Source organism: Rhinoraja longicauda, chromosome 6 (assembly GCF_053455715.1).
Source record: "Rhinoraja longicauda isolate Sanriku21f chromosome 6, sRhiLon1.1, whole genome shotgun sequence".
Lineage (NCBI taxonomy): Eukaryota > Metazoa > Chordata > Chondrichthyes > Rajiformes > Arhynchobatidae > Rhinoraja > Rhinoraja longicauda.
This window is the reverse complement of record NC_135958.1, coordinates 55,044,503-55,069,893: the sequence shown is the minus strand read 5'-3', so window position 1 is coordinate 55,069,893 and position 25,391 is coordinate 55,044,503. Positions and strand designations below refer to the sequence as shown.

Below are 25,391 nucleotides of genomic sequence, written 5' to 3'. Positions count from 1 at the left end.
ATTTTCCTCTGAAGATCTCCTAAAGTGTAACACCTCACAATTGTCCAGATTAAACTTCATCTGCCATTTCTCTCCCCATATTCATCATTTGACCATCCTTGCACACTATCCACAACTTTGCCAATTCTTGCCTTTGCCTGAATTGAGAACTAAATTATGTGTAAATGTAAATGTTGGAATTCATTGAAGAACCATGCAACTAAATGCATTGCCAATATAATTGCTATATTTTTTTTTATGCCTTGAGTAGAATTCTTATTTCTAGGTAGGAAAAAAATATCCCTTTTATTAAGCTCTACCACAGGATGCATTATATGCATCTTAGTGGGACAAAAGTTTTTCGGGTAATTTTAACCTAATTTCAAGAGAATTAGCTGGTCATAAAATTAGCCAAGAACGTTTCCTATCATTCGTTCATCTGTATTTATTTTTTCTTGAGGTAATTGCTTAAGACTAGTGTGAAAGGAGTATCTCTTTATTATAACAACTGTAAGTGCTCAAAATAGCTGTCAAAGCTGCATCTGTGGAAAGTGATACGGAGTTAATGTTTCCTTTCACAAAATGCTGGAGTAACTCAGCAGGTCAGGCAGCATCTCAGGAGAGAAGGAATGGGTGACGTTTCGGGTCGAGACCCTTCTTCAGACTGATGTTTCCTTTTTCAATTCTGAAGAAGGGAACCAATGGTATGAATGTTGATTTCCCTAATTACAAGTAACCCTTGCAATCCCTCCCTCTCCATCCTTCCCCCACCCTAGTCGTTCTGCTAGTTCCACTTTTCGTATCTCTTCGTTATCACCTCTAACACCGCCCACAATGGACCATTGTGGGCTCCACCTTTCCTGAATAATCAGTGCCAGCTCTGATTTGTTCTATACCTTTTCATACCTTTAGTACCCCCCCCCCCCCCGACTCTCAGTCTGAAGAAGGGTCTCGACCCGAAACGTCACCCATTCCTTTTCTCCAGAGATGCTGCCTGACCAGTTGAGCTACTCCAGCACTTCATGTCTAGCTTCTGGGATCAGCGTTGGTAGCTATTCACACAGATGCTGTGGACCTGCTGAGTGTTTCCAGCATTTACTCTGTTTCTAACTTGAATTTCCAGCAACAACTGTTTGTTTTTATTTCCATGATCTGTTTGCAGTATTTAATCCTGGAGTACAGTAGTTCATTTAACATTTTCTCGAGTATTTGCATTTAGATGTTCATATTAAATTGACCAGATCTTGTTCTGAGTTTGGCAGATTGTCAGAATGATCTAAACTGAGAACCGCATTAGCATTATGTTACAATGAGACCCAAATTACAAATATTACAACAGGCATAAAATGGTGAACACTGCCCAGCCCATCACGGGTACAGACCGCCCCACCATCGAAGGCATCTACAAGAATTGCTGCCTAAAAAAAGCAGCCAGCATCACTAGAGACCCACCCCACCCTGACCACACACTCATTTCACTCCTGTCATTGGGGGGAAAAGGTACAGGGGCCTGAAAACTGTAACATCCAAGTTCATGAGCAGCTTCTTCCCTACAACCATCAGGCTATTAAACAATACAACCTCCAAATAGGTTCCAAACTAAATGGACTTGGAGACGTTATTTTTGACTTTGCACTACTATTGTCTATTTATTTGTCTGTTTTTATATATACTGTACTTTTTTTTATTATTATGGGTTTTACGGAGTAAAATGTTTAGATATCTGTTGTGCTGCTGCAAGTGATAATCTCATTGTTCTATTTCAGGACATATAAGAATAAAACACTCTTGGCTTTACTTACTCAACATTAAAATGTTCATTGACACAGTGGATGAGAGCACTATATGTTCTTCTATTAACAGGTCTCCTTGTATGATTTGGTCGGTCTCATATCTCTTCCTTGGGGTCAATGAGTTCAAAGAAAATAAATGGTTCTAGCCTTTTAACTTGACACCAATACAACTTGGGGGGAGAAAGGAAGAGGTGTGAAATGTTAATTTATGTAGAGGATTCATTGTATTCATTAATATTGTAACTGTCAATGGATTGAAACAAATTTAAGCAAGGCTTCGGTGCAAAGTTTATTTCTTATCATGGTTAGGCTATCATTACTTTTAGATTGGTTGCCAGAGACTGATGTTTGTGTAATTGGTTAATGTGGTGGCTGTGAGGCAGAGAGTTGCTCGGGTTGTGTTTGGTAAACACGTAGTTAATAAAAGCATTGAAGTAAAGTTGCTTTCATAGAACATAGAATAGTACAGCTCAAGAACACAACCTTCGGCAAACAATGTCTGTGCCGAACATGATGCCGACCAACTCTTATCTGCCTACAAATAATCCATATCCCTCCATTCCCTGCATATCCTTGTTTAGTTTAGAGATACAGCCTGGAAGCAGGCCCTTTGGCCCACCGAGTCCACATTGACCAGCGATCCCCGTACACCAGCACTATCCTATACACTCGGGGCAATTTACAATTTTTACTGAAGCCAAATTAACCTAAAAACCTGTATGTTTTTGGAGTGTGTGAGGAAACCAGAGCACCCAGGGAAAACCCACATGGTCACGGCAAGAACGTGCAAACTCCATACAGACAGCACCCAAAGTCAGGATTGAACCCAGGTCTCGAGCGTTGCTAGGCAGCAACTCTACCACTATGCCGCCATCTTTGTGCCTATTGAAACCTCTTCAATGCCACTATCTTATCTGCCTACCGCAGTGCTTTTCAGGCACCCACCACTCTCTGAGTGAAAGACTTGTCACGCACATCTCCTTAAAACTTTGCCCCTTTAACCTTAAAGCTATGCCCTCTGGTAATTGTAGAAATCAAAACTGCAGATGGGTCTCGACACGAAACGTCACCCCTCTGTGTTCTCCCGAGATACTGCCTGACCCGCTGAGTTACTCCAGCATTTGTACCCTCTAGCAATTGCTTTTTTTCCCAAACTGGGAAAAAGGTTCTAACTGTCCACCTTATCTATCCCTCTATCACGTCTTCCCGCAACCTCCTGCATTCCAGAGAAAACAATCCAAGTCTGTCCAACCTCCTCTCCCTGTAGATAATATCCCCTGAGCCAGGCATAACTCAGGTAAACCTCATCTGCACCTTCTCCAAAGCCTTCCACATCCTTCCTGCAATGGGGTGACCAGAATTGCATGCAATACTCCAAATGGAGCCTCAACCAAGTCCCACAAAGCTGTATCATGACTTCCTGACACGTACTCAATGCTCTCAGTTATGAAAGCAAGCAAACCATATGCCTTCTTTACCACTCTATTTGTGTTGCCACTTTCAGGGAGTTATGGACTTGGACTCCAAGATCCTTCTGCATATCAATGCCGTTAAGGGTCTTGCCATTAATTGTAGGCTTTCCCTCTGGAGTTGACCTCCTAAAATGCAACATGTCATACTTGCTCGGATTAAACTCCATCTGCCATTTCACCGCACATTTCTGTAGCTGAGTTCCTTGGTCATTCTGTGTCCGCTTGTTATAACTAGTGGGGGTGTTTGATATCGGTGAATCGGGGAAGGAGTGGGAATTTAAAATGGGTGACTTCTTGGAGTGAGGCAGCAGTGGCAAGCAGCCAACCTGAGAAGTGGATTTGAAACCCACAAAGTCCCCATTACCAGGACTGCACTTGCCTTCATTCCCACCTCCATGGTGTTGAGGTTTTAGGATCAGACAAATTCCTCTTCTGCCTTCCGTGATCTAACAGGGGCAATTTACAGAGACCATGTATCCTACAAACCTGCAATTCTACGGAGTGTGGGGAGGAAACAGGAGCACCCGGAGAAAACCGAGGGATCACAGGGAGAACGTGCAAACTCCACACAGACAGAATTCAGAATCAGAATTACCTTTATTTGTCATCCAAAAAACAAGTCTTTTGGACGAGATTTCGTCACCCACAGTCCAACAATAAGAGCAATAAAATACGCAATTACACAACCACAACCAACACAAAACAACAAAAAAAGAAACATCCATCACAGTGAGTCTCCTCCAGTCACCTCCTCACTGTGATGGAAGGCCAGAATGTCATTTCTCTTCGCCTGCCGTCTTCTCCCGCGGTCAGGCTGTTGTAGTTGCCACGTTCCAGGCCGCGCCGGACGGTGAAAGGTCCGCAGCGGGCCAAGCCCCGCGATCCGGGGCGGGCGAACACGCTGCCGCTGCCGCTGCTGCTGCACGTTGGGGCGGTCGTGGCTCCCGACATTGAAGCCCCCGCTGAGCAGAGAAAAATCCCGCGGCCTATTTCAGGCCGCGCCGGATGGTGAATTCCCCGCGGCGGGCCGACCCCAGCCCCGCAATTCGGGGCGGGCGAACACGCTGTCGCTGCCGGAGCTCCCGATGTCGGCATCCATGCGGCCCAGGCCGAAGCCTCCGAAGGCGAGTCGCAGCCGCTCCCGCAGCCGCTCCCGCAGCCTCCGAAGACAGCCGGCTCCGCAGATGGTAAGTCCGGTCCGCGAGCTCTGCGAACCAGGAGTTTGGCCGATGGTAGGCCGCAGCAGGAACGGTGACCGGAGACATCACCCAGAAAACAAAGGTTGGGTCTCCGTTCGGAAGGGACAAATTTACAATTTTACAGTCCCCCCCCCCCTCACACACACACACATAGTACACAACCACAAAAAACACGACATCACATCTACAATTAAGACAAAAAAACATCAAAAAACACAAAGACAAACGGACCGCAGGTAAGCCGCAGCTGATAGGGCAGCGCCGCCATCTTGATCACCCAAGGTCAGGATCGAACCCTGGTCTCTGATGCTATGAGGCAGCGCATCTCCCAGCTACATGACTTAAGTGTTTTGTAGTCGATAGCAAGATTGTTGGTTAACATGTGTTTCTGTTTTTACTGAGTTTGAAAACACCAATCTAGAAATGTTAAACTTGTGCTTGTATTTATGGGGAATGGAAACATTTTAAGACCGATGATATTTGTGTTTGAACAGTGGGTGTGGATTTGGTTACACAGGTAACTGGACACTTGCAAATGAAATGAATATATTTAACTAGAGATTCAAATTACATGCAACAAAGAACTATTTTGCGGTTTAGAACAGGAAATCCCTTTTCATGTGAATGTTCCAGTAGTCATGGACAACCCAGGGGTTTGAAATGTTAAGAGTACGGGCAGGATTTCACTGAATCAGACTACGTTGAACTGAGTGATAAATAAATGACTTGACTCTGTGTGCTGTCCATTTGCGAAGATGTTGATTGTGAAGTTACCTTAAGGAAACTTTCAAACATTTGCAGAAAAGCATACATATATTTGATTTATACCTTTATAAATCAGTATTTTCAAAAATCACATTATGACTCCTTCATTTCCTATCGGTTCTGACTGAGTAGAAAACACAAATGTTTCACTGAAACTTGACAGTGGTTTCTTGGTTATTAATCTAAAGGGCCTGTTTTAAGGCGACTGCCGGCGACTAGGTTGTCGCCGACAGTTCGCCGGGGTATTGCGGGCATGATCGTGAGGAGTCTTCCAAGAATCGTAATGGATCTCGGCGCGTCGCTGAGAAATTTACCGGAGTGAAATTTCTCGGCGACAGCTGGCTTGTTGCCAGGTATCATAGCTTATTGCGGGCGCTGTCGCATGCTGTCCCCAGGTTTGCTAGGTTCTCTTAGATGCATTTAGAAGCACATAATATTAAAATAAGTAAAGTCATTTCAAGATACCATAAAATACTTGTGTTTAACCAATTTATTTACCGTCAGGACATTTGACAGGTAGATTGGAGGCGACAGTTTGACCGTCAGGTAAGCGTGGGAATTTTCACGATATTTATGGCCATCAGTGATTACATTTAAAGTTGGCTCCCAACCCAGATATGCAACCCAGAAAGCAGATATGCATCTCCCGTACATTTTCAAAGAATGCCCACACACTTTTCACAAAAATCCATTTAACCACTTTTTAAATTAAATTTCGTAATACTGCTATTAGTAAACTGGAAGTCAATCCAGTTTATGCCTTGTTACCGTGAAGCTTGGTTTACAAGTAACCCGGGCAAGATGTTATATTTCAAAACTCTCAAGTACTTACCGACTTGTCAGTGATTTCTGCAAAAATTAGGACGCCGGAGAAGCATTGACAGCGTGGGAATTTCGAGATGTTTCTGAAGACAGTGTAATCTCGACCTGACTCGGCATTGTCGTGGTCATTGTCATCAGGTAAAAGAAAATTTTGGTGATCGGCTACGACTTTGACAGTCGCCGGCATAAGAATAGGGAGAGGGAGTAAGTCAGATGCTTTGCAGTTTAGAGATGCTGTTGTGAAGATAGTGGTGTCTAATGCCTAGCACTGAATGTCATGATTCCTGTAACCTGCTGTCATGTTTATCTTATTATCCTCTGGGTCTGTGGGACATGATGGGCTGAATAGATTTCTTCTACATTATGGCAATGGTTATTTAAGGATTAGATGGGGACATTTCGAGGAATGGATGTCCAAATAGAAAAAAGATCAACTCTATCTATTCCTTTCAAAATGTTATATAGTTCTAGGGGATGTTTCATAAAACCGTGGAAGACCTTAAACTCCTACTCATACTTGGAATGAAGAATAGTGTTTGTAAGGAGTTCAGCAACCTTTTCAGGATATTTACCCGATGTGGTTTAAATTAATTTATTAATTAAAAAAAAAATCTGCAATTTCCGCTTCCTTTCATTTGTCAGAGGTTTTCTCTGAAACTATTTCGAAACCAAGCTTAAACAATCAAGATGGGTAGTTCATTGAGTTGCAATCTGAGTCATGTGGGTGAGGCTGGTGCTAGTTCTGTAAAACACTGCAGAGTAAGGATGGCGCAAGACACCAGAGATGGGTGAAGGCTTAACAATATTAAGTTACAACGCAAAAACTAGTGCCTCGGCTTGCCAAGTCTCAGTTAGTTTGGGTCCACCTTGTGACCAAATAATCTGCAGAGAAATATTATAAATTCTAAATCGAATGAAAGCAGAACACTGTATGTCCCTAAATACCACCAAGACCAAGGAGCTGATCATCAACTTCCGTAGGTCACATAACGGGGAATACGCCCGATCTTTATCAACAGGGACAGTGTGGAGAGAGTGTCCAACTTCAAGTTTCTGGGCACTCACATTTCGGAGGACCTAACATGGTCCAATAACTGCTGCGCTGGTCAAGAAGGCACAGCAACGACTGTTCTACCTAAGAACACTGAAGAAGTCTGGTCTACCCCAACAGCTGCTGATGACATTCTACCGCTGCACCATAGAGAGCATCCTAACACATGGCATCCCTGTGTGGTACCTCAGCTGCATGGAGGCAGAGAGGAAAGCTCTTCAGCGGGTAGTCCATAGAGCTCAGAGGACCATCGGAACACAGCTACCAGCCTTGGAGGGCATCTACAACACACGATGCTTCAGAAAAGTCACCAGCATCCACAAAGACTCTTCACACAGTCTGTTCGAACTCCTTTCATCGGGCAGACGATACAAGGCCTTCTACGCCCGCACCTCCAGACTCAGGAACGGCTTCATCCCCAGGGCCACAGCTGCTATGAACCGGTCCTGCTGAGCCGGATGGTCACATCGCACAGTGAACCGGCACAGATCTACTTGCACTTTATTCTGTTTTAACACGGTTACAATTTGTTTCATTGGGTTGTTTAAATCAATACTGACTAGCTAATTAATTTATTGCATCGTATGGGAGGCGCATTCCCAATCTCGTTGTACCCCTGTACAATGACAATAAAGATATATTGTATTGTATTGTATGGAAGGAATGATACTAGAGAGGTATGTGCAAGTGCGCTTGGGACGAAAAAGACACAAAGTGCTGGAGTAACTCAACGGGCCAGGTCGCACTTCTGTCGAATAAGGACAGGTGATTTTTCTGATCAGGGAAAGTCTTCAGTCTTTGAGCCCATATTCAGAGTAATTTGTTCACTGTTGGTTATAGGTAAGATGTTGTCAAGCTAGAAAGGGTGCAGAGAAGATTTACGAGGATGTTGCCAGGACCCGAGGGCCTGAGCTATGGGGAACAGGTTTGGACTTTATCCCATGGAGCACAGGAGGATGAGGAGTGATCTAAAAAGAGATGTACAAAATCATGAGAGGGCAGGTAAACTTTTGCCCAGTGCAGGGGAATCGTGAACTAGAGGATACAGGTTTAATGTGGGAGGGGAAAAGATTTAATAGGAACCTGAAGGGTAATTTTTTCACACAAAGGATGGTGCGTGTATGGAATGAGCACCGGAGGAAGTAGTTGAGGCAGGTACTAGTGCAATGTGTAAGAAACATGTAGACAGGTACATGGTCAGGACAGGTTTAAAGGGAAATGGGCCAAATGAAGGTAGGTGGGACTAGTGTAGGTGGGGTATGTTGGTTGACAAGGGCAAGTTGAGCCAAAGGGCCTTTTTCCATGCTTTATAACTCTGAAAAAGGGTCCTAACCTGAAATGTCACCTTACCATGTTCTCCAGGGATGCTGCCTTACCCGCTGAGTTATTCCAGCATTTTGAATTTTATTGTAAACCAGCATCTGTATCTTCTCTCTGAGATTGGGACAAGTTCTGCAGAGGTGGATGCCTGGTGTTAGATAACTAATGTCTCAAGATAACTGATATGTGAAAGGAGTCTTGCAGTGTTATGGAGATGGAAGCTAGATGTCCATGCAAAGGGAACATTTTGATCTTTGAATCCGCCTTTTAGTTTTGAAAAGGTTTGATTCAGCCTGGGCAGTGTGGTGTAGATAATAGTGTTGGATAATAATGTCCACACTGCATGGACGAGTTGGCCCAAAGGACCACTTTCCTTGATGCATTTTGTGAAGGAAAGTTTGCATCCTTTGTTTTGCCACTGATGCTTAAGGAAAGGCCGAAAAGATGGATCTGTGTGTCAAAGGAAGCAGTTTGAACAGGAAACTTTGAAGAACATGACCAACATGACAAGCAACGGTGACCTTGATGAAGCCAACAAAACTTGTATGAAGATAGGCCCTGTTTGTTCTGGCCTTTCATCCAGTCTCCCCCCCTCCCTCCCCCTCCCCCCCCCCCCCCCCCACCACATACACACCCACCTTGATCTTTTAGTCTTAAGACAGGTCTCTACCCTAAACGTCAACTATTACATTTCTCCAAAGATGCTGCCTGACCCGCTGAGTTACTCCAGCGTTGCGTGTCTACGTTAGGTATGAACCAGTATCTGCAGTTCCTTCCTATACAAAACTCTTATGAAGTTTCACAAAGTTGATGTAGACCACGATGCACCATCTAAGTAAGTTGCCCACAGTTGGCCCATAATCCCTTTGATCCTTCCTACCCATGTATCTTTCCAAATGTCTTTTAAACGTTGGTATTGAACCAGCCTCTACTACCTCCTCTGGCAGCTCGTTCGATATACCCACCACCCTTTCGAATGAAAAAGTTGCCACTCAGATTCCTATTAAATCCTTCCCCTCTCATCTTAAACCTATGCCCTTTAGTTCTTGATTCAGATACCCTGGAAAAAAGACTCTCCATTCATCCTATCTATTCCCCTCATAATTTTATGCACCTCTATCATTTGGGGCAGAGGTGAGAAATTTCTGTTTCAATTTACAGGCGGCACTGAGGCGTGGCCAGTTGAGCTGCTGCCTCACTATGCCCGAGACCTAGGTTTGATCCTGACCTCGAGTTGGTCTCTGTGTGGCGTTTGCAAGTTCTCCCTGCAACATGCATAAATTGTCCCTAGTGTGCAGGGGACAGATGAGAAAATGGGAGAACGTAGAACGAGCATGAACGGAGGATCGATGATAAGCGTACAGTCACTGGGCTGAAGGGCCTGTTATCCATGCTACATCTCTAAGGCTAAAAACGTAACCTATTCGTACTATGTGTTGGTGAGGCCATACCTGCAGCACCATGCACAATTCTGGTCCCCTTATTTAAGAAAGGATATCCTGGCATTGAAGACAGTCCAAACAGGATTCACTTAGCTAATTCCCAGGATGGGAGGCAGTCCTATCACGAAGAGCTGAAGAAGTTATATTCCTTGGCGTTCAGACAAATGAGGAATGGTTATATTGAAACATAAGATCTAGGGGCTTGAAGTGGGGAGGATAGGGTAGATGTTGAGATGTTTCCACAAGTGAGAGAATCTCGAAAAAGGGGACAAAAGGGGTAGTTGTTTAAAACTGAGATATGAAGGAACCTCTCACGGAAAGTGGCCTCGTCTGGACCCCCCCCTACGACAATGTCTACGACAAACTACAACAACCTACCACCTAGTCGACATGAAGCCACGGCAAGCTACCGACAACCGGCGCCCAATCGTCACGACTTAGGACGTCCACCTACGAACGCACCTACGACAACCTACGACCACCCAGGCGACAACCTACGACAACTGAAGTCAACCTAAGTCTACCCGCGACAAGCTACGACCCTGTTGGCGACAACTGAAGACGATTCACGTAATTTTGGCCTCCGGTTTTGACGCCGGTACCTGTCGCCGGTTGACGTAGGTAGTCGCCAATAGAATTCACCGAAGTCAGCACCGGCGACAACCTACGACAGCACCTACATCAGGAGACGTCAAGCTGTGATCATTGGCGTCAAACCACCAGTCACCGAAATTTTTAAACATTTCAAAATCCAGGGGCGACCAGAAAAATGCGAAGAATCTTTGGAGACGACCCACGACCATACAGGCGACACCTGTAGTCGCCTAAAGTGAGATAGGGGCTTAAGAGGAAGACATTCCAGGATTGCCATAGTGGGCAAAGTCCACCAAGAGTTTCTGCCTCCTGTCTGATGAAATATCCTGATCAGTCTTTTCATGCTGAGAGCATGAATTGGGTTAAGGCAACTAATGAATAAAACTAAAGAACACAGTGAATGTACATCTTGAAGATACAACTTGAACTCATTACCAGGGAGAGTAGGCATTATACAATATTGACTGTAAAACTAATTAGCTTGTGAGACTGTAATTTGTCACTCTAAGATTCTCCGACGGAGGCAGCAGGTATTCCCTTTTCATCATTCCTTGCTCCCAAGCTTAAAACATCAGCGTGAAGTAATTGGAGAAAAAGTATTCATTCGAACATCTTTGTTGAACTTCGAGCTTTCATTTATTTGTGAGAGTCAAACCATTAGGGCATAATGATGGCTATTGGACAACATTTTCATTTCTATGGCAACGGGCATTGAGAAGCCTAAAATAGTTGTAGCCTCCTCATTGAGAAATAATTGGTTTCTCCTGCCTTCTGGGATTTTTGTACATTCCTTAATGTAACCATTGTCTGTTGTTATCTGCAGGATTTTATGGGCAGCTCTGGGAATTTCATGGTCAGATGCCTTTCTGAGAGCAGGAGAATACGCCAGTCAGTGGCATGGAGGCGCTGTGGTAGAGTTGCTGCCTCAGGGCGCCCTAAGTCCCGGGTTCGATCCCGACTACAGGTGCTGTCTGTGTGGAGTTTGTCCGTTCTACTAGTGACCATGTGGGTTTGCTCCCACACTCCAAATACGTACAGGGTCGTAGGTTAATAGGTTTGGTAAAATTGTAACAATCACTGGTCATGTGGACTCGGTGGGCCTGTTTCTGTGCCGTATCTCTAAACTGAAAAAACCCCCAAAATAAACTAAATAATCAGTACCCCCCACCACCAAGGGTTTCCACTGACAATTTTTTTTCTTTTCCAGGGTAAAGGATTCTAAAACTAGACAGCATAGGCAAGGTGAGAAGAGAGAGAGTTAAAAGGGCAACTTTTTCAATTAGTGGGTAGTCCTTAATGGTAATGAGCTGCCAGAGGAGGATGCAGAAGTGGTTACAATGACGACTTTTGAAAGACATTTGGACAGCAGATACGTGGGCCTTCAGGAAGGTTTCATGGGCTCTGAGCCAAATTCAGGCAAATGGTAAATCGAACCTTGGTCTCCAGCACTGTCAGGTAGCGGCTCCAACAGCTGTGCTTGCTTTTGCTTGAGGTCTGAAAATAGACAATGACACCCGGAGCAAAGCTGTGGAAATAGTGACATCCACAAGAATATATACACAGGACCGAGGCTTGATATCTAATCTGAAAGATACGGTTTCTGACCTCAGCACTGCACAGATGTCCCAGCCCAGATAATGGTCACAGTGGTGACAATCCAATAACTTTCTGACTTCTGGTTGTTCTCTGATAGAAACAGTGAGTCTGTTTGGATGGCCATTTAATAAGAGTAAAAAAATCAGACTTTTTCCGTATCCTGGGATGTGATGGTTTATAGAAGGAATCAAGTTGGTTTTGCTATGATTTTGGGGAGTATTGTTACTACACAGGGGAAGTGGTTTTTGCCTACACAGCATTAGTAAATTGGTATTCCATTGGCAGGCGGTCAAAGCCAACTTGAATCATGACCAAAGCTTCCCCCATTCTGTATTTTTGGGATACTAGTCAAGAGTGTTTTATTGTCATATGTCTCGAAACAGAAAAGGAGATTCTTACTTGCAACTGCATAACAGATATGTAAACATAGTAAACAATGTCAACAATTATAAAAAGTTCTATATATATATATATGTATGTGAGGGTGTGCACATACACACGGAGACACACAGAGAGACACACACTCTCTGTAGTTCAGAGCTTATGTGGAGGTTGCAATGTTTAATAGCCTGATGGTTGTAGGGAAGAAGCTGCTCATGTATCTGGACGTTGCAGTTTTCAGGCTCCTGTACCCTCTTCTTGATACCAGGAGTGAAATGAGATTATGGCCAGGGTGGTGTGGGTTAATGGAATGAACCTGGTATTATAGAATAGACTTATAGTGTACTGTAGACTATATAAAATAGACTGTGGGACACAAAGTGCTGGTCAAGCAGCATCTCTGGAGAACATGGATAGGTGATGTTTCAGGTCAGGACCCTTCTTCAGAAGGTGGGGCGGGGGGAGAAAGCTAGAAAAGAGAGAGAGAGAGAGAGAGAGGAGAGAGAGAGAGAGAGAGAGAGAGAGAGAGAGAGAGAGAGAGAGAGAGAGAGAGAGAGAGAGAGAGAGAGAGAGAGAGAGAGAGAGAGAGAGAGAGAGAGAGAGAGAGAGAGAGAGAGAGAGAGAGAGAGAGAGAGATTTAGAGAGAGAGAGAGATTTAGAGAGAGAGAGAGATTTAGAGAGAGAGAGAGATTTAGAGAGAGAGAGAGATTTAGAGAGAGATTTAGAGAGAGATTTAGATTTAGATTTATTGTATTACTGGACTATTCCAAATTTGCCTGTTTTATTTCTTGGCCCCAAAACATTGTTTTGTGTTGGCAACAGTTGAAAGTAATTGGAGAATATAGACTGGTGTCATGTTTGAATGGGTGTGGAAAATACACAGATATTACACTGAGCCAAATGAACTTGCATTAGATGCAGAGAAGCTGCTCTGTTAGTTTCTTGCGGAGCTGGGGGATGGAGAGTCAGATCTTTGCTGCCCATCTAATACTGGGTTGAAGCTATGTTGTTCCACGTAGAGCAGTCGATATTGAATTGTTGGAGGTGTTTGGGATTTGAGACTTTAATTTGGACTGTGGGTAGGGGGAAGCTGAGGATTTTTGGGATAGGCTGGAAGGTGGGAATAAGGCCAATGATCATATTGGAAATGAGCTTGAGGGATAGACTTCACGCTCCTGCTCTTATGTTCTCAGATAGCTGTATCGGGTACTATTTCAAGTGATCAAAATATATATCATAGAATGGTGCAGCAGAGGAACAGGCTTCCTTGCTGAAAATGATGCCGTTAAACTAATCTAATCTGCCTGCACGTGATCCATATCCCTTCATTCTGTGCATATCCATGGGCTTATCTGAAAGCTTAAAAGCCGCTATCGTATCTGCCTCCACCACTACCCCTGGCAGCGTGTTCCAGGCACACATTACCTTCTGTGAAATTAATATGTGCCCCATGCTTCCTTTTAGACTTTGCCCCTCTCACCTTACAGATTCAGTCTTTGACGTTTTCAGGTCTGAATGTCTACCTCACCTATGCCTCTCATAACTCTATAGATTCTATCAGGCTCCTTTACCAACCTCCTGATTCCAGGAGTAAAATAAGAATGTGGCCAACGTGGTGTGGGTTAATGGCATGGACCTGGTATTATAGAGTAGACTTGTAAAGTGTACTGTATAGTAGACCATATAAAGTAGACTGTAGGACACAACGTGCTGGAGTAACTCAGCAGGTCAAGAACATCCTCTGATGCTCCAGAGAAAAACATCCGACCTCTCCTAACAGCTAATATCATCTAATCCATGCAGCATTCTGGCAATCTCACCAAAGCCTGCACATTCTTCCTGTAATGGGGTGGGCCAGAACTACATACAATACTCCAAGTGTGGCCTGACCTAAGTCCTGTAGAGCTGCAATGTGACTTCTTGACTTTACTCAATGCCCCAAACAATGAAGGCAAGCATACCGTACACCACCTTTACCACAAAGAATTGTGAAATCATACAGGATGGAAACTGACCGTTCTTGATAAGGAGGAAAACATTTACAGTCCTCCAAAACCTGGTCTGTCATTTGCGTTCAGCAAAGATTTAAAAAATCTTAGCCAGGGCCCCAGCAATCTCTCCCCTTGTCTCCCACAGCAGCCTGTGATAAATCTCATCAGGACCTGTGGGTCTATCCATCATTAAGCCTGCCAAGGTCTTGTGTCGAAACTAAAATAAACTAAGATGCTTCAAAATTGTTTCTCTGCTTTGAGCAGAAATAAGGAAAATATGAGACACTGGTCACTTAATCGACGCAGTTTGGATTGATATTATGTGCAGCTGTAAGGAAACAATGATGAAGAGGAAACAATGATGAAGTGATGCGATACATTTCAGTACCACATCTGAAATGGCACTTAGTCATTGGTCCTTACATCAACTTAGAAAACACAGCAGTGACTAACGACAACAGTGATTGATGGCATCCATTTTATGCACTGCAATCTCCATTAAAGTGAAACAGTTTACAATGGGTCAACAGATAATCTAGTCAACCAATTTTCCCCTTCCCATTCCCCATACTGATCTTTCTGGCCTGGGCCTCCTCCATAGCCAGAGTGAGACCCCGGGCAAATTGAAGGAACAGCATCTCATATTTCGCTTGGGTAGCTCACACCCCAGCGGTATGAACGTTAAATTGTCTAATTTTAGGTAACTTCTACAAACATTTTCCGTCTCCGTTAAAAGTGGGTTAACCAGTACCACAACAATGTACCTTATTAACCAACAGTTGGCCTATCAGGGAGCCTCCCTGCTTGAGGTCAACAGTTTCCTGCCCTGATTTGTCTTGGGTTTTTTTTCCTTCTAGTTCCCCCCCCACCCCCCCAACCCCCCGCACTACAATCAGTCTGAAGAAGGGTTCCAACCCAAAATGTCACCGATCCATTTTCTCTGGAGATGCTACCTGACCTGCTGAGTTGCTCCAGCAGTTTGTCACTCTGGCATTGCTATATTGATTGAAGAACGCGGGGCAGTATATCCAAAGACTGTTCTGTTGTATCCTGTCAAGAGAATAGCATTCATCCAAAAGATAGCAGAGCAAGCCTAATACTCCCTCAATATTGTACAGTTAGAAATTAGAATTTTTGGTCGAGTGTCAGACGTGAAATTATAACCAACAACCTTCAAGTGAATCAGAATGTGACCTTGCTTCTCAGTTTAGTTTAGTTTATTGTTGTCACTTCTTCCGAAGTACAGTGAAAAGCTTTTGTTTGCGCGCTATCCAGTCAGACAAAAGACCGTAGAATCGAATCAAACGGCCCACAGTGCACAGATCATGGATTGAGGGTACAGCATTTACAGCAAAGATATAACATTGAAGTCCTGGAAAGTATTGCACTCTGGCTAGATGTAATATGTATATAACAGGTTACTTCACATTGTGAGCAATGCATTCAGAAAGCCTAGAGATGGGATGGAAGATGTTTTTTTCCAGGTCAATTAAAAAGTACAGTGTAGCGACCATAGAGAATGGTCCGGGTCGTCGAACCCTCAGATTGGCCAGCAAGGTCACGTGTGAGCGCGACCGTAGGGATTGGTCCAGAGAGCGACATCGCTGATTGGCCAGTGTTGTCATGTGCGCTTTTGGCGCCCGAAATAGGAGTTCGGCGAAGTCTTCGAAGAAGACAGTAAGTTTTTGATGGTTGTCCTTTACCTTGTTGTTTAACTTTGTATTCGAATATTGCGGCTGCAATAAACTTCTTCTACAACCAACAAGTTTTCGGACTCGCCATAACAGTGACACTTTTACTAACAACTTTCCAAATCTTACAGGGCAAGTTCAGGCCGGGGGCCATTCTGTAGGGATTGCTTTATTAGTCTTTGTTGCCGTGACTAAGAATTATTGCGCACCTGTGTAAAACTACACGTTGGAAAATATCCCTAAGATGCTAGTATCTGTCAGCACAGTGGCGCAGCGGTAGAGTTGCTACCTTAAACAACGTCTCACCGCTACTTATCGGGAGCATCAGGACCAGGACCAGTGGAGATGGAGGAAGCAAATGCAAGTTGGCATGATGACAGGCTTGAATTGTGGGCCTGTGTCCCCTCTTTCAATGCCAAATGTTGTTTAAAGTGGACTGCGTGGCCCATTTTCATTCAAATGTTATTTACACCAGCAAAATGGAAAGCAGAATGAGAAAGGCAAGTGAAATACTTACAATGATTGGAGGCAAGAAGGAAAGCTTTAGCAAAGGAACCTAAAGCTAGATACAATTTTATCTAAGCTGTTAAATTCATGGAGCGATTTTAAAGTCAATAAACAGCAAAGCACATGGGATTTAATGTAAAATTGTGTATCAGATATTACATTTATGACTGACTTTTTTTGTACTTCAGGTTAGAATCCGACCATTGCACCATTCAGCTGTTTTGCACTCATTGTATTTATTGTTGAATGTCTTCTACCATGTCTGATATTTACTCTGAGCTTTATATGAAACAGGGAATTTCATTGCATCCTGGTGTCTGTGACAATAAACTAATCTGAATTTGACTCAGAACTATCCGTAATGTCACAGTCATTTAATGTAGGTCGTAGCTGCTTCAGTCTCAAACAGAGCTTTGACTAAACGTGCTGCTAGTTTGGTAATATTTCTGTGTCGTGTCCAAGGTGTCTGCATTGCTGTTCATTAATCTCAGGAGTAGAATTAAGCCATTCGACCCATCAAGTCTACTCTATCATTCAATCATGGCTGATCTATCTTTCCCTCTCAACCCCATTCTCCTGCCTTCACCCCGTAAGCTTTGACACCCATATAAATCAAGAACCCGTCTATCTCCGCTTTAAAAAATACCCAATACCCACTGCTGTCTGTGGCAGTGAATTCAATTTTAGACTGAACTTACACGCTACCTACACCTGTGGAAAAACAACATGCAAATGTGGAGCTTCCTCTTCCCCACCACCATCTTCCTGTTCTCTGTGATGAGAACCGATACGGTAGACCCAGCTAAGATATTTCACGATAACCGGGCAGTTTCAGCCACAACAAAGGTGAACATGTGTCCTTATCATTTTTAGCATGGACATGCTCTAAAAAATAGTATATATTGCGACCAATATTTTACACAAAAACTGTGACTATTGAACCTAAATCTGGGGGCCAACAGTTAGAATTATGTCTGATTGATATTTGCCACAACTCCGCCAAGATAGTTTCTTTTATTTTGTAGGTTGTACTTGGTGACCAAAAGAAGCTAACTATAGATGCCATCAGTGTGCACCGTGCCAATGATACCATAAATGGGAAAAGGAAGCATTTGGACCAGTTAATCTATGTTGCTGCTTGTTGGACTGAAGACACCAGCAGCACTTTTACATGGAATCGAAAGGTTAGTGCGATTAAAGTTTGGCTTGAGTTGCTGAGAGGACAGTTCAGTTGCCTGAAATCCAACGATGGTGTGATTTTCCCTCCGCTCGCTCTACTCACTCCTGTGCTCCTGACACCACACGGTGCAGATTCAATGATAACTTCCAACTTTGGATTGATTCTTCAAGGATAAACGCAATTGCAGAGCTCCAGAGATCGAGCGGGGGAGTCAGACTAAAGGAGAGCTCTTTCTCGTGACTGGGATAGGTACAGGAAGGCAAAATGATTCCTTCTCGTCCACTTGTTTGAGAGATTTTCCCCGAAATGTAAAGCATAATGATTAAAAGCACTGCTCGATCTTGCTTTACGGAGAGCAGTTTGGGTTTAGGTTTATTATTGTCACCTGTCCACATGTACAGCGGAAGCTTTGCTTGCATTCCATCCAATCAAATCAGATAATACCAAACTTACATACAATCTAGCCAAGCTCAAGTGTAATAGAGCAAAGAGGAAGATACAGAGTGCAGAATATAGTACTCAGCATTGTAGCGCACCAGTTCCCAAAACAAAGTCCAATGTCCGCATTGGGGTAGAGGTGACTCAGACAGTACCCTAGCTTATGAAAGGACCATTGAGAAGCCCAATAAGAGAAGTGGTTATGCTATTCCTGAGTATGGTGGTGTGCACTTTCAAGCTTCTGTGTCTTCTGCCTGTCGGGAGTGGAGAGAAGAAGGAATGACCTAGAGGGGACATGTCTTTGATTATGTTTTCTGCTTTTCCAAGGCAGCGTGGTTAGGAAGGGGTTAATGGCATTTTTCTGCTCTGGTTTGCATTACGTTGTTTAGTTTATTGTCACGTGTACTGAAGTACAGTATAAAGCTTTTGTTCCATGCCAACCAGTCAGTGGAAATGATTACAATCGAGCCATCCTCAGTGTACAGAGTCGTGGAATTCGTAGCCACAGACGGCTGTGGAGGCCGTCAATTGATATTTTTAAGGCAGAGATAGATAGATTCTTGATTAGTACAGGTGTCAGGGGTTATGGGGAGAAGGCAGGAGAATGGGATTAGGAGGGAGAGATAGATCAACCATGATTGAATCGCGGAGCAGACATGATGGGCCGAATGGCATAATTCAGCTCCTATCACTTATGACCTTATGACAGATACATGATAAAGGGAATAACATTTAGTGCAAGATAAAGTTCAGTAAAGCCTGATTAAAGATAGTCCAAGGGTCTCCAATGAGGTAGATTGTAGCTCAGGACCGCTTTCTAGTTGTTGGTAGGATGGTTCGGTTGCCTGATGACAGCTGGGAAGAGACTGTCCCTGAATCTGGAGGTGTGAGTTTTCACACTTCTGTACCTCTTGCCTGATGGGAGAAGAGGGAGTGACCGGGGTGAGACTCATCCTTGATTATGTTGCTGGCCTTGCCGAAGCAACGTGGTGCAAATGGAGTCACTGGGAGGGAGGTTGGTTTATTTGATGGTCTGGGCTGCATCCATAATTCTCTGCAATTTATTGCGGTCGTGGATGGAGCTGTTCCCAAAGCATGCTGTGATGCATCCCAATAAAATGCTCTCCACGTCGCATCTGTAGAAGTTGGTGAGAGTTGTTGGGGACATGCCGAACATGCTAAGCCCACTGAGGAAGTAGAGGTGTTTGTGTGCTTTCTTGGCCGTTGCTTTGATGTGTGTGAAATGATCATCACTGTAATTTATCTGTTGCAGTGAAGAATGCTGGGGCGGAGTGGGAGAAAAATAGTGCGGATGGGATGGGCACATGTCAAGAACAGTGCACAAGTAAGTGGTTTTTATTAAATCGTAAGTGGATGCAACTCCGCAGAGATGCTCTGCTTTTATATAACGTCTCGAAACAATAGGAAGGGTTTGTGGCTGATGGTACTATAAACTACTGAAGATTTGGAAGGATTGCTAACTTCTTTCAAAATCTTGATCGGGATCTCTCATCAGATCCCTAATGAAGGGAGTTGAAATGTTATGGTATCTTGTATCATATCATATCATATCATATATTTACAGCCGGAAACAGGCCTTTTCGGCCCTCCAAGTCCGTGCCGCCCAGTGATCCCCGTACATTAACATTATCCTAGGGACAAATTTTTACATTTACCCAGCCAATTAACCTACATACCTGTACGTCTTTGGAGTGTGGGAGGAAACCGAAGATCTCGGAGAAAACCCACGCAGGTCACGGGGAGAACGTACAAACTCCTTACAGTGCAGCACCCGTAGTCAGGATCGAACCTGAGTCTCCGGCGCTGCATTCGCTGTAAAGCAGCAACTCTACCGCTCTAGTGGTCATCACTTCCGAAGAGTCCACCAGGGACTACACTGGAAGTATCCTATACCCACTAGGGGCAGTTTTTAACACACCTACTCGGGACAAACGTTTTTTACATTTACTATCTGGCACTCCCAGATAATTTTCTATTGGTATAAACACGTCGTCAACAAGGCAATAATATATTCCTTTATTCGTCCCACTCCGGGGAAATTTACAGTGTTACAGCAGCAAAGTGGATAGCAAGAGAGCAAGAGATCATTCATTATAAATAGAAGATACATAAATTGTCATCAGTGGGAAACTCCACGATAGAGCTTATAATACCTTCGTGGGCAAATGTGCTTTATTCCTTCAGGCGCAGCCATTGCCGAAGCTGACATCAAGCGCAGCGTACAAGCAATAATACGGGAACTCGACCGAGAGAATCCAGCATTCCAGTGCAGTCGAGGTAGGGGAAATCAGATTCTTACACTAATGATGAACTATTTCCAAGTTAAAATCTCACATGATTATTGAAGCTTAATCAGTCAGTTGAAAGTTTAACTAACTGCAATAAATTGATATTTGGTTATGCTATTTGTTTTAAGGAAAATCAATTTAATATCAAGTCAAGTCAAGTTTATTTGTCACATGCACATACACGATGTGCAGTGAAATGAAAGTGGCAATGCCTGCGGATTGTGCACAAAAAAGAATTACAGTTACAGCATATAAATAAAGTTAATACAGAGAAGACAAAATTTAGTCCCTGGAGTTATAAAAGTTAACAGTCCTGATGGCCTGTGGGAAGAAACTCCGTCTCATCCTCTCCGTTTTCACAGCGTGACAGTGGAGGCGTTTGCCTGACCGTAGCATCTGGAACAGTCCATTGCTGGGGTGGCAGGGGTCCCTCATAGTCTTGCTTGCTCTGGATCTGCACCTCCTGATGTATAGGTCCTGCAGGGGGGCGAGTGTAGTTCCCATGGTGCGTTCTGCCGAATGCACTACTCTCTGCAGGGCCATCCTGTCCTGGGCAGAGCTGTTCCCAAACCAGACTGTAATGTTGCCAGACTGGATGCTCTCTACAGCCCCAGAGTAGAAGCAATGAAGGATCCTCAGAGACACTCTGAATTTCCTCAGCTGTCTAAGGTGGTAAAGGCGCTGCTTTGCCTTACCCACCAATGTGGCAATGTGCGTTGCCCATGTCAGATCCTCTTTGATGTGGACTCCCAAGTATTTAAAACTGCTCACCCTATCCACAGTAGACCCATTTATCTCCAGTGGCGTGTACGTCCTTGGATGTTGAGCCCTTCTAAAGTCCACAATCAGAGTTTTTGTGAAATTCAAGAGGAGCCTATTGTCCTGACACCAGAGTGCCAGATCAGCCACCTCCTCCCGGTAGGCCTTCTCATCGTTGTCGGAGATCCGGCCCACCACCACAGTGTCATCAGCAAACTTGATGATGGAGTTTGAGCTGAACCTGGCCACACAGTCATGTGTGTACAGGGAGTAAAGTAGGGGGCTAAGGACGCAACCCTGTGTTCAGGGTGAGGGGGCTAGATGTGTGTTCCCCCATCCTGACCACTTGGGGCCTGGCGGTGAGAAAGTCCAGGACCCAGGCACACAGAGGGGTGCTAAGCCCCAGTTCCAGCAGCTTCTCAGCCAGTCTGCTGGGAACTATTGTGTTGAAAGCTGAACTAAAGTCAATGAACAGCATCCTCACATAGCCCCCCTTCTGGCTGTCCAGATGAGAGAGAGCGGTGTGCAGAACCTGGGAGACCGCATCATCCGTGGACCTGTTCGGACGGTATGCGAACTGTAGTGGGTCCATGTTGCGAGGAAGGAGGGCACAGATGTGCTTCTTGATTAGCCTCTCGAAGCATTTCATGACAACTGATTTGATTTGATTTGTCATTAGTTGCACGTGCAGACTAATTTGGTAAAATTTCCTCTGCTATTCAAACATGTACATAAGAGGATTGTGTAGGAAGGAACTGCAGATGCTGGTTAGACTGAAGATGGACACTAAAAGCTGGAGTCACTCAGAAGGTCAGGCAGCTTCTCTGGAGAAAAGGAATAGATGAAGTTTTGGGTCGGAACCTTGAGATTAACTGTATTAGGGGATTGCTCATCTGGAAAAACAGTGCACCACATCTTATGGGAAGAGTTAATAACTGTACAGGCGGGAGAATGGGGTGGAGAGGGAAGGATAGATCAACCATGATCGAATGGTGAAGTGGACTTGATGGGCCGAATAGCCTCATTCTGCTCCGATAACTTATGAACTTACTGAATGACTAGGGACAATTTACAATTTCTACCGAAGCCAAGTTAACCTACAAACCCGTACGTCTATGGAGTGTGGGAGGAGACCAGAGCACCTGGCGAAAACCCATGTGGTCACAGGGAGAACGTACAAACTCGTCACAGACAGCACCCGTAGTCAGGATTGAACCTGGGTCTCTGGCGCTGTGAGGCAGCAACTCTACTGCTGTGTCACCGTGCCAATGGTGTGGATGGAATTCATAAAACAGAAGTGAGAGAATTTGGAAAAAACTATTTTAGATCCTACAAATAGATAGGCCCTTAAACAATACTAATGACCTATTTTGAGGTGTGCTTTCACAATTCCTCACAGCATTGCAGGTGTACCTTCAGCAATTCACAGCATCCTCGATCATAGAACATAGAACAGAACAACACAGGAACAGGCTTTTTGACCTACATTGTGCCAAACATGATGTCAAGTTCAACAACTCTTCTCTGCCTGCACTCGATCCATATTCCTCCATTCTCTGCATATATTCATGTACCTCTCCAAAAGCCTTTTAAATGACACTGTCGTATCTGCCTCCACCACCACCTCTGCCACCCACCATCCTCTGTGTAAAAACTATAAACACTTGCCCTGCACATCTCCTTTAAACTTTGCCCCTTTCACCTCAAAGCTTTGTCCTCTAGTCTTTGACATTTCCACCCTGTGGGAAAAAAGTTCGGATTATCTACTCTACTATGTCTCTCCCAATTTTATATCCTTCAATCAGGTCTCTCCTCTTAAAATATGATTACAAAATTAAATTACAGTCAAATTCACCTCATTACATTCTGATACTCGAGTGAAAATTGGCTCATTATTACCAGAACTATCCCATGCATGCAGTGTCTTGGCAATTATTGTAGTTTAATATCAGTGTAAAACAAACTGCAGAATTTTAGGCAAAACAAAACAATTATTGTTCTGTTATTCAACGGTTTCGTTTTAAACCATTGTTATTTTTTTCTTCGTTATAAACAGTTGTTGCATACTTTTTTATTGCATGTAACTTTATTATTCATGCTGATATATAACGTGTAAAACCTTGAAATGTTCTTCGATTGCATACATTTAAACATGCTGGATCCAATTAACATGATCAAAGCCATATGTCTTAAGGGACATCACAGTGGTGTAGCGGTAGAGTTGCTGCCTTACAGCGCCAAATACCCCGGTTCGATCCTGACCACGGGTGCTGTCTGTATGGAGTTTGTACGTTCTCCCTGTGACCTGTGTGGGGTTTTTTCTGGGTGCTCCAGTTTCCTCTCAAACTCCAAAGACGTACAGGTTTGCAGGTTAATTGAAAAATTGTAAATCATCCCTAGTGTGTGTAGGTTAGTGTCAGGGTGCAGGGATTGCTGGTCGGCACGGACTTGGTGAGCCAAAGGATCAATTTCTGCGCTGTATCTCTAAACTAAACTAAAACTGCAGTTTTCTTCATTAAAGAGATAAGATGTGATCTGAGTTTCACACTTTCCTGGGAAACTTGATTGTGTTTGCTGATTTCTGCTTTTTGGTTTTCTTTAACTGGACTGAGATACAGAAACATTTATTTCAATTCTGACATTCATCAGATCCGTTCTTTCCTTCCCACAGGGATGTTTAGGTGGACATTGCATAAGAAGACTGAACGAGACCCGAACAACAGCAAATATCTGGTTAATATTCTAATGGGTGAACTGGAGCTGGTGAGAAACTATATGAAATAAAAGGGTCAATGATTACACAGACTGATAACTGGTTTTGCATGATGTCGATTCTTTAATCGCCCAGCACTGCAGCAGGCTATGCCTACACTCTCTCATCGATATCTGCACCCACCCACCCACAATTGTCAATGTTATTAATGAAGCCAGTCTTTAATTTAGGAATACTTAGAAACAGCTTAGAAACAGTACTCCCAGTGGCTGAGCACTTCAAGGACTGATTAAAAGGACAGCGTATAAGTAAGGAACTAAAACAAAACACAAGGATGTGTGGTGGGGAGCATGACAAAATGTCAGAGAGTTTAACAATAGGGAGGAATTGTACAAATATATCAATAAAAGACTGCTTCTGATTGTTGGAAGTCCAGAGAGCAGGACAAAATCTTCGCTCAGTCCGCCTTAACCAACCTGATCTCCCGGTGGCTGAGCACTTCAACTCCCCCTCCCACTCCCAGTCTGACCTTTCTGTCATGGGCCTCCTCCAGTGTCATAGTGAGGCCCACTGGAAATTGGAGGAACAGCACCTCATATTTTGCTTGGGCAGCTTCCAGCCCAGCAGTATGAACATTGACTTCTCTAACTTTAGATAGTTCCTCTGTCCCTCTCTTCTCCTCCCCCTTCCCAGTTCTCCCACTGTCTCCACCTATATCCTTTCTTTGCCCCCCCCCCCCCCCCCCTGACATCAGTCTGAAGAAGGGTCTCGACTCGAAACATCACCCATTCCTTCTCTCCAAGATGCTGCCTGGCCTGCTGAGTTACTCCAGCATTTTGTGATACCTTCAGCTTAGAAACAGGCTCTTCGCCCCACTGAGTCCACACTGACCAGCAGTCACCCCTACACTAGTTCTATCCTACACACTGGGGACAATTTACAGAAGCCACTTAACCTACAAATCTGTACCATCTTTGGAATGTGGGAGGAAACCAGAGCACCCGGAGAAAACCCACTCAGTCCACTTCAGGGAGAACGGACAAAGTCCGTACATACAGCACCCACAGTCAGGATCAAACCCGGGCCTCTGGCGCAGTGAGGCAGCAGCTCTACCAGCTGTGCCACTGTGCCACCTCTGTTCTCAACAGTATTATTTTCTGAATGAAGGTATATGAGATTCATTCTGTCTGTTATTCAATTGATTCTTAAGTATTGATTTTTGAATCAAAATGACTGAAGTTTTTTTTTCTATTAGGCAAAAGATGACAATAAGCACTACATTTTACCTTTACTGAACACCCTAATGTATGCGATTATTCAGGTGGGTACATAAAGATGGGGGTGAGTATTTGTTTGCAGAGGAAGAGAAACAAAGATATTTAACTTTAT

The 25,391-nt window shown here is 44.0% G+C and overlaps 1 protein-coding gene across 1 annotated transcript in view; it reads left to right on the top strand.

The window, feature by feature from the left end:
• Positions 1-25,391, top strand: part of LOC144594737 (phosphoinositide 3-kinase regulatory subunit 6-like) — an 82,154-nt gene that overhangs the window by 15,811 nt on the left and 40,952 nt on the right. Inside the window, exons 2-6 of the mRNA XM_078401579.1 lie at positions 17,629-17,787; positions 19,495-19,566; positions 20,427-20,519; positions 23,961-24,052; positions 25,258-25,323. Coding sequence (XP_078257705.1) covers positions 17,775-17,787; positions 19,495-19,566; positions 20,427-20,519; positions 23,961-24,052; positions 25,258-25,323 — 336 coding nt within the window. The 5' untranslated portion in view covers positions 17,629-17,774. The remainder of the gene's footprint in view (positions 1-17,628; positions 17,788-19,494; positions 19,567-20,426; positions 20,520-23,960; positions 24,053-25,257; positions 25,324-25,391) is intronic.